The sequence below is a fragment of the Cherax quadricarinatus genome, chromosome 71 (assembly GCF_038502225.1).
Source record: "Cherax quadricarinatus isolate ZL_2023a chromosome 71, ASM3850222v1, whole genome shotgun sequence".
Lineage (NCBI taxonomy): Eukaryota > Metazoa > Arthropoda > Malacostraca > Decapoda > Parastacidae > Cherax > Cherax quadricarinatus.
In genome coordinates this window covers 20936658-20945638 of record NC_091362.1, presented here as the reverse complement: position 1 = coordinate 20945638, position 8981 = coordinate 20936658, and the positions used below count along the sequence as shown (strand labels likewise).

Below are 8981 nucleotides of genomic sequence, written 5' to 3'. Positions count from 1 at the left end.
AAGTGTAGAAGCGGACGAAGGGTAGGTGTTGATGTGTACGCTGCGCCCCGCTAGCGGGAAGTGCTGGAACTACGCCAGTATCTCATCAATACGTAGTGTTACCCGAGGCTGTAGTTTACTGAGTGCGTGACACACATTCCAGGTGTGGAATTCTGGATCTAAGGGGCCATTCAGTGCCTGGAGTGGCGGTGCTGGTGACGGAGTTAGAGGCGGAGAGGCGGAGAGGCGGAGAGGCGGAGAGGCGGAGAGGCGGAGAGGCGGAGATGTAAGTCGGGATGGTGGCAGGAGTGGTGGTGGTGATAGTGACAGTAGGGATGGTGGAGTGGGTGTAGAAGTTGATGGTTGTAGTATGATAACACAGTAATTGTGCAAGTGTAGATAGTGGAATGGTGGAGGTATGGCAAAAGAAACCTTCGTGTACGTCCACCACTACGACTACTACTTCTGTTTACTACTACTACTACTACTACTACTACTACTACTACTACCACTCCCTTCTTCTCCCTCTCCGTACCGTATGGTCGGCTTTTTCTAATTTTCTCGCCTCAATTATGGTTTGACAATGGTCCAGGACAGAGGCAAGCGTCATCGAAAAGTTCGTCCCGTACGTGCGAGTTTGTGGTGAGTAAAAGATCCTCTTAACACCGGTCATCGTCGTTTTCACACTGGTCATGTCGTCTTGACACTGGTCATGTCGTCTTGACACTGGTCATGTCGTCTTGACACTGGTCATGTCGTCTTGACACTGGTCATGTCGTCTTGACACTGGTCATGTAGTCTTGACACTGGTCATGTCGTCTTGACACTGGTCATGTCGTCTTGACACTGGTCATGTCTTGACACTGGTCATGTCGTCTTGACACTGGTCATGTCGTCTTGACACTGGTCATGTCTTGACACTGGTCATGTCGTCTTGACACTGGTCATGTCGTCTTGACACTGGTCATGTCGTCTTGACACTGGTCATGTAGTCTTGACACTGGTCATGTAGTCTTGACACTGGTCATGTCTTGACACTGGTCATGTCGTCTTGACACTGGTCATGTCGTCTTGACACTGGTCATGTCGTCTTGACACTGGTCATGTAGTCTTGACACTGGTCATGTAGTCTTGACACTGGTCATGTCTTGACACTGGTCATGTCGTCTTGACACTGGTCATGTCGTCTTGACACTGGTCATGTCGTCTTGACACTGGTCATGTAGTCTTGACACTGGTCATGTAGTCTTGACACTGGTCATGTCGTCTTGACACTGGTCATGTCGTCTTGACATTGGTCATGTCGTCTTGACACTGGTCATATCGTCTTGACACTGGTCATGTAGTCTTGACACTGGTCATGTCGTCTTGACACTGGTCATGTAGTCTTGACACTGGTCATGTCGTCTTGACACTGGTCATGTCGTCTTGACACTGGTCATGTAGTCTTGACACTGGTCATGTAGTCTTGACACTGGTCATGTAGTCTTGACACTGGTCATGTCGTCTTGACACTGGTCATGTCGTCTTGACACTGGTCATGTAGTCTTGACACTGGTCATGTCGTCTTGACACTGGTCATGTCGTCTTGACACTGGTCATGTAGTCTTGACACTGGTCATGTAATCTTGACACTGTTCATGTAGTCTTGACACTGGTCATGTCGTCTTGACACTGGTCATATCGTCTTGACACTGGTCATGTCGTCTTGACACTGGTCATGTCGTCTTGACACTGGCCATGTAGTCTTGACACTGGTCATGTAGTCTTGACACTGGTCATGTCGTCTTGACACTGGTCATGTCGTCTTGACACTGGTCATGTAGTCTTGACACTGGTCATGTCGTCTTGACACTGGTCATGTCGTCTTGACACTGGCCATGTAGTCTTGACACTGGTCATGTAGTCTTGACACTGGTCATGTAGTCTTGACACTGGTCATGTCGTCTTGACACTGGTCATGTAGTCTTGACACTGGTCATGTCGTCTTGACACTGGTCATGTAGTCTTGACACTGGTCATGTCGTCTTGACACTGGTCATGTAGTCTTGATACTGGTCATGTAGTCTTGACACTGGTCATGTAGTCTTGACACTGGTCATGTAGTCTTGACACTGGTCATGACGTCTTGATACTGGTCATGTCGTCTTGACACTGGTCATGTCGTCTTGACACTGGTCATGTAGTCTTGACACTGGTCATGTAGTCTTGTCACTGGTCATGTAGTCTTGACACTGGTCATGTAGTCTTGACACTGGTCATGTAGTCTTGACACTGGTCATGTAGTCTTGACACTGGTCATGTCGTCTTGACACTGGTCATGTAGTCTTGACACTGGTCATGTCGTCTTGACACTGGTCATGTAGTCTTGTCACTGGTCATGTAGTCTTGACACTGGTCATGTCGTCTTGACACTGGTCATGTCGTCTTGACTCTGGTCATGTAGTCTTGTCACTGGTCATGTAGTCTTGACACTGGTCATGTAGTCTTGACACTGGTCATGTAGTCTTGACACTGGTCATGTAGTCTTGACACTGGTCATGTAGTCTTGACACTGGTCATGTAGTCTTGACACTGGTCATGTCGTCTTGACACTGGTCATGTAGTCTTGACACTGGTCATGTCGTCTTGACACTGGTCATGTAGTCTTGACACTGGTCATGTAGTCTTGACACTGGTCATGTAGTCTTGACACTGGTCATGAAGTCTTGACACTGGTCATGTAGTCTTGACACTGGTCATGTAGTCTTGACACTGGTCATGTCGTCTTGATACTGGTATACAACACCTACAGTTGGATAAAACATAATCAACGCACATGTACAACAATTAGGTAACTTAATTCTGAAACGTTTCACGTACAAAGTAGCCTTCTTCAGTCGATTGCAGAGGAGACAGCAGAAGCAGTAGAGATGTGAAGACGATGTCATCAGTCCATCACCTCTGAAGACTTAGTTTGAAGGTGATCAGTCCCTCAGCCTACTTCTGATAGACTGATCACTTCGTCTCTACAACTCTTCTGCTTCTGCTGCTTCTGCACTCGACTGAAGAAGCTTACTGTGTAGGCGAAACGTTTCGTAATAAAGTTACCGAACTGTGTCACATGTGTCTTACTTATCAAGAACAAATGTGCCTGGAAATCCGCTCTGAATGAAGCACCGATAGAGAGAAAGAGAGACTTGCAACACACTCTGCAACACACTCTGCAACACACTCTGCAACACACTCTGCAACACACTCTGCAACACACTCTGCAACACACTCTGCAACACACTCTGCAACACACTCTGCAACTACTAGCTGCAGTTAATGTGTTGCAACTCCATTATGAAAAGCTTGATGAAGCAAATGCAAGAAGATCATAGAACAAATTCTAACATAACAATACACAAATAACCCGTATGTAGGAGAGAGGAGCTTACAACGACGTTTCGGTCTGGCTTTGACCATTTAAAAAATCACTTTGTTAATGGTCCGAGATGGACCGAAACGTCGACGTAAGCTCCTCTCTCCTACGTACGGGTTATTTGTCTATTGTTCCAGTCACAGTATTGTGCCTTTTATAGTTGTTTCTAACCTCACAATAGAGTGAAAAACTAATGTGAAGGACTTAGAACTAACAATAATTACCAAACTTATTTATATATTCACGAATAGTTCCAGCAAAATAGTGACAAATCATGCAACGTGATAATTCACTATCTTTGCTAAACTCATCAGTGGACAGAATTCGTGTAAAACACACGTTTTGCGTCAAAATACAATTATTATTAACTCTACGCAAACATAAATTGATGAATAAAATTATGTGTAACGGCTTTGTATCGTCGTCTCCTTAAGGAGGATACAATCGTGTTGTAGTAATGTGGTAGATTTAGACAATAAATTAGCTTAAAGGAGACTAGTGCATCTAACGTTGCGACAATAAAATGTCACATTAGTTATGATAAATGGTTTGAAAAACCGACAAGTTGAAGATTGAGACACTTATGCAACATATGGGAATCTTTATTGAGGAAACGTTTCGCCACACAGTGGCTTCATTAGTCCAATACAGATCAGAAGGGTGTAAGAAGAGGAATTTGAGGTAATCAGTCCCTCAGCCTGGAGTCGATGTGTTCAGTCCATCAATCTTGTAGAAAGTGCAGCATAGGGCCGTAGTAGTGGCTTATATACTGTAGTCAGGTGAGGTGAAGCAGGAGGAGGCGGGGTCATAGTGGTACCATCCACTAGTCGAAGTAGGTCTTCGTCCAAATGTTGGACAAGTGTTGAAGAATTCTTGGTATCAAGATCCCATAATATTGCAGTGTTTGATACATGTTGCACTTACATCCCTTTATCTAACATACCTTCGTATTGCACATGTGGCTTATTCATCAAAAGTAAAGAATGCAGATATTATAAAGCCTGATTGGTTTCTGAGTGGGAGGGGTGAGCATTGAGAGTTTATGAGCGAGTAGATTGTCAGTAATGGGAACTGGGAGCTCACTTGACTTGTGACTTCAACCTTCTACTCACCATACCGCAGAGCTGAGTTTCTTGACGTGGCTGTGGGGTGAACTGACACGGTTTGGAGTTGAGAGTGTTGTAAGTGAGGACGTCGTAAAACAGGAGGTTGTGAGTGAGGAGGTTGTAAGATGAGAGGTAATGAATGGGGAAGTTGTAAGATGAGAGGTAGTGAGTGGGGAGGTTGTAAGATGAGAGGTAGTGAGTGGGGAGGTTGTAAGATAAGAGGTAGTGAGTGGGGAAGTTGTAAGAAGTGAGGGAGTGAGTGGAGAAGTTGTAAGATGAGAGGTAGTGAGTGGGTATTACAACCCTAGAGTCCAAATGGCCTGTTATCCTGGGCGTAAAGGGAGCAAAATAAACACAGCAGAAAAGCTTTTGACTTATATTATCCTTCACCAATTAGAACAGAAGTATGTATACTATATACATTATGTACAGCAATAGGTATTAGTGCACTCCACGGTAAGCAAGGCAGAATAGAAACCACTAGAGAGCAGACCGTGCTTCAACCAGCTCTAGAATGGGAATGACAAGGGCAGACAGGAGAGTGGTACCCACATAACTTCTGCGATTGCCAAAACCATCTTCTTATTGGCTGGAACCTGGGTACTGGTTGAACGACGGGGCCCCATCGTCAACCCTCAGTCACCTGGTTCGCTGGTTGGGGGAGATAGCCTGTAAATAAGGGTGTGTACATGCGCCGAATAAAGGTTACGTACTCTCTGCATACCACAGTGGGGAAGTTGTAAGATGAGAGGTAGTGAGTGGGGAAGTTGTAAGATGAGAGATAGTGAGTGGGGAGGCTGTAAGACGGGAGGCAGTGAGAGGGAGGTTGTGAGACGGGAGGCAGTAAATGGGGAAGTAGTGAGTAGGGAGGAGTGAGTGGGGAGGTAGTGAGTGGGGAGGTAGTGAGTGGGGAGGCAGTGAGTAGGTGGGCAGTGATTGGGGAGGTAGTAAATGGGGAGGTAGTGAATGGGGAGTCAGTGATTCGGGTAGTGAGTAGGGAGGTAGTGAGTGGGGAGGTAGTGAGTTGGGAGGTAGTGAGTGGGGAGGTAGTGCGTGGGGAGGTAGTGAGTTGGGAGGTAGTGAGTGGGGAAGTTTCCCCACTTTCTCAACACAGCTGCACAAACTTCCCCACTATTTTTTGCCTCATATTTCCACTTCCTAACAGAACGCCATGATTTGTGACGCCAAAACTTGATACACTAATGTTAAAGGCTGTTAAAAGTGAGCCAGCTGGTATGTGATGGTGGGTCGTGATGGTGGGTCGTGATGGTGGGTCGTGATGGTGGGTCGTGATGGTGGGTCGTGATGGTGGATCGTGAGAGTGGGCTATGATAGTTGGTTGTGAGGGTAGGTTACGATGGCATATTGTGGGGTGGAGACTGTTATTATTATTATTATTATTATTATTATTATTATTATTATTATTATTGTTATTATTATTATTATTATTATTATTATTATTATTATTATTATTATTGTTATTATTATTATTATTATTATTGTGATGCGTTCTGAATGACACCTCACGATTTCCGTTTGTAAACCTGTACGAGGAAAGTCAGCACAAGGAGCTTTGAAGGCTCGATCAGCCGTTCGCTAATCCTGAGAGCGATCCTACTCTCCCAGCAACGCTTCCACCTCACCAGTTTGAAGGGAATCTCTGTTATACACATACGTGAAACACACACTGCTCTTATCTACGTGTACACACACACACACACACACACACACACACACACACACACACACACACACACACACACACACACACACACACACACACACACACACATACACACACAAACATATTCAGGTATGTAGTAACACTGGATGTTAGGTCTATCGGGTACATAATTAACCCTCTTATACCTAGTGTCTGTTCACCTTACGACAGATGCTGTGATCTAATTTTCCTGTCCTCTCTTTTTCAGCGTGATGGTGGGCGGTGGGCGGCGGAGCAGGCTGGTGGGCGGCGGTGAGGGCGGCGCGCGGCCATGACCGGGGACGGCACGGGCGGGGGGGCGCATGAGCCCAGCACTGGGGGCGTCGGGGGCGCCACCATGGGTGTGCGCTGGGGCGACGTCCCCCCAGACAAGGAGGAGCTAATGGAGACGATGGATGACGACAAGGAGGATGGGTGTGGTGGGCGGGGGTCGTCAGCGGGGCTCACGCGGCTACACAGTCGTTCCATGACCTCCCTCCCCCCGGAGCCCTTCATGATCATGCGCTCCAAGGCGCTCAATCGCCGCGTCCAGCTCAACGTCGGCGGCGTGCGGCACGAGGTGCTGTGGCGCACGCTTGAGCGCCTGCCGCACACCCGCCTTGGCCGCTTGCGGGAGTGTAACACACACGAGGCCATCATGGAGATCTGTGACGACTACTCTCTTATAGACAACGAATACTTCTTTGATCGACACCCGCGATCTTTCTCCTCAATTCTTAACTTCTACCGAACGGGGAAGCTGCACTTAGTCGAGGAGATGTGTGTACTGGCTTTCTCGGACGACTTGGAGTACTGGGGCATCGACGAACTGTATCTCGAGTCGTGTTGTCAACACAAATACCACCAGCGCAAGGAGCACGTACACGAGGAAATGCGGAAGGAGGCTGAGTCGCTCCGCCAACGTGAGGAGGAAGACTTCGGAGATGGATGGTGCGCGCCTTACCAGAAGTTCCTGTGGGACCTGCTGGAGAAACCGCAGACTTCCCTAGCTGCCCGGGTGAGTACCAGGTCCTCCAGGATGACCACTTTACCCCCCCCCAAAAAAAAGGTCCTTAGTCCCAAAAAAGGTCCCTAGCCCCCAAAAAAGGTCCCTAGACTCCCAAAAAACTCCCTAGTCCTCCAAAAAAGGTTCCCTAGTTCCAAAAAATGTCCCTAGTCTCCCAAAAACACTAACTAGTCCCCCCAAAAGGTCCCTAGTCCCCCAAAAAAGGTTCCCTAGTTCCAAAAAGGGTCCCTAGTCTCCCCAAAAAACCTAACTAGTCCCCCAAAAAGGTTACCTAGTTACAAAAAGGGTCCCTAGTCTCCCAAAAAACTAAGTAGCCCCCTCAAAAAGGTTCCTAGTCTCCCCAAAAGGTTCCCTAATTCCAAAAAATGTCCCTATTCTTCCAAAAAAACTAACTAGTCCCCTCAAAAAGGTCCCTAGTCTCCCCAAAAGGTTCCCTAGTTCCAAAAAGGGTCCCTAGTCTCCCAAAAAAACTAACTAGTCCCCTCAAAAAGGTCCCTAGTCTCCCCAAAAGGTTCCCTAGTTCCAAAAAGGGTCCCTAGTCTCCCAAAAAACTAACTAGTCCCCTCAAAAAGGTTCCTAGTCTCTCCAAAAGGTTCCCTAGTTCCAAAAAATGTCCCTAGTCTCCCAAAAAAACTAACTAGTCCCACCCAAAAAGGTCCCTAGTCCCCCATAAAAGACGCAGCCTTTTCCGCACCCTATACTCTTGCTAACTGGAAATTCGTTACATTACAAAGAAAAAACTTTAAATTGCACCTTACATACCAAGTTTGTTTAAAAAAAAAGGATAATTTTGAGTTTCTAGATAATGTAACAAAATAATTTAGTAACGATAAACAGTTTATATTTAGTAATAACTGCGGAATTACCGTCAGAGGGTTAGATAAATAAACACAGGTGCAACTAATGTGTCATTTTACTGTGGCAACGTTTCGCTCCCTCCAGGAGTTTTGTCAAGGCCCCTGCAGAGCGAAACGTTACATTAATTTGCATATGTGTCCATCTACCTAACACTTTTCACCCAGATTTTTTAAAATAAGTCAAACAAGGGCGACACACCGTTGCGAAACGTCGAGAGAAAACATGCGAGAGACAAACACGTTTTTACTCATTGCGTTTCCCAGTACAGGAAACTACACGCGAGAGAAACATACTTCAGTTCCGGTTTTTCTCAGTACCATCAAAAACCAGCAGTGAATTTCCCTCGAGTGATGAATCATATAAATCTCTATATACACATATATAAATTTCTATACAAATCTCTATATAAATTTCCATATAAATTTCTATATAAATCTCTAAATAAATCTCTATATAAATCTCTATAAAATTCTTTATAAATTTCTATATAAATCTCTATATAAATTTCTATATAAACTCGTCTCTCTTCTTTTGTTGTAGATTATATTTTTAAGTTATTTTTCTTAGAGTAACTTTTTATAAGTTATTTTTTAAAGTTACTTTATTAAAAGTTACTTTTTTAAAAGTTACTTTTTTAAAAGTTACTTTTTAAAAGTTACTTTTTTAAAAGTTACTTTTTAAAAGTTACTTTTTTAAAAGTTACTTTTTTAAAAGTTACTTTTTTAAAAGTTACTTTTTTAAAAGTTACTTTTTAAAAGTTACTTTTTTAAAAGTTACTTTTTTAAAAGTTACTTTTTAAAAGTTACTTTTTTAAAAGTTACTTTTTAAAAGTTACTTTTTTAAAAGTTACTTTTTAAAAGTTACTTTTTTAAAAGTTACTTTTTAAAAGTTACTTTTTTAAAA

The 8981-nt window shown here is 44.5% G+C and overlaps 1 protein-coding gene across 7 annotated transcripts in view; it reads left to right on the top strand.

The window, feature by feature from the left end:
• Positions 1-8981, top strand: part of Shab (Shaker cognate b) — a 260520-nt gene that overhangs the window by 121539 nt on the left and 130000 nt on the right. For all 7 annotated transcript variants that reach the window (XM_070100118.1, XM_070100116.1, XM_070100117.1 and 4 more), the window contains one exon: positions 6423-7211. In XM_070100118.1, coding sequence (XP_069956219.1) covers positions 6486-7211 — 726 coding nt within the window. In that variant the 5' untranslated portion in view covers positions 6423-6485. The remainder of the gene's footprint in view (positions 1-6422; positions 7212-8981) is intronic.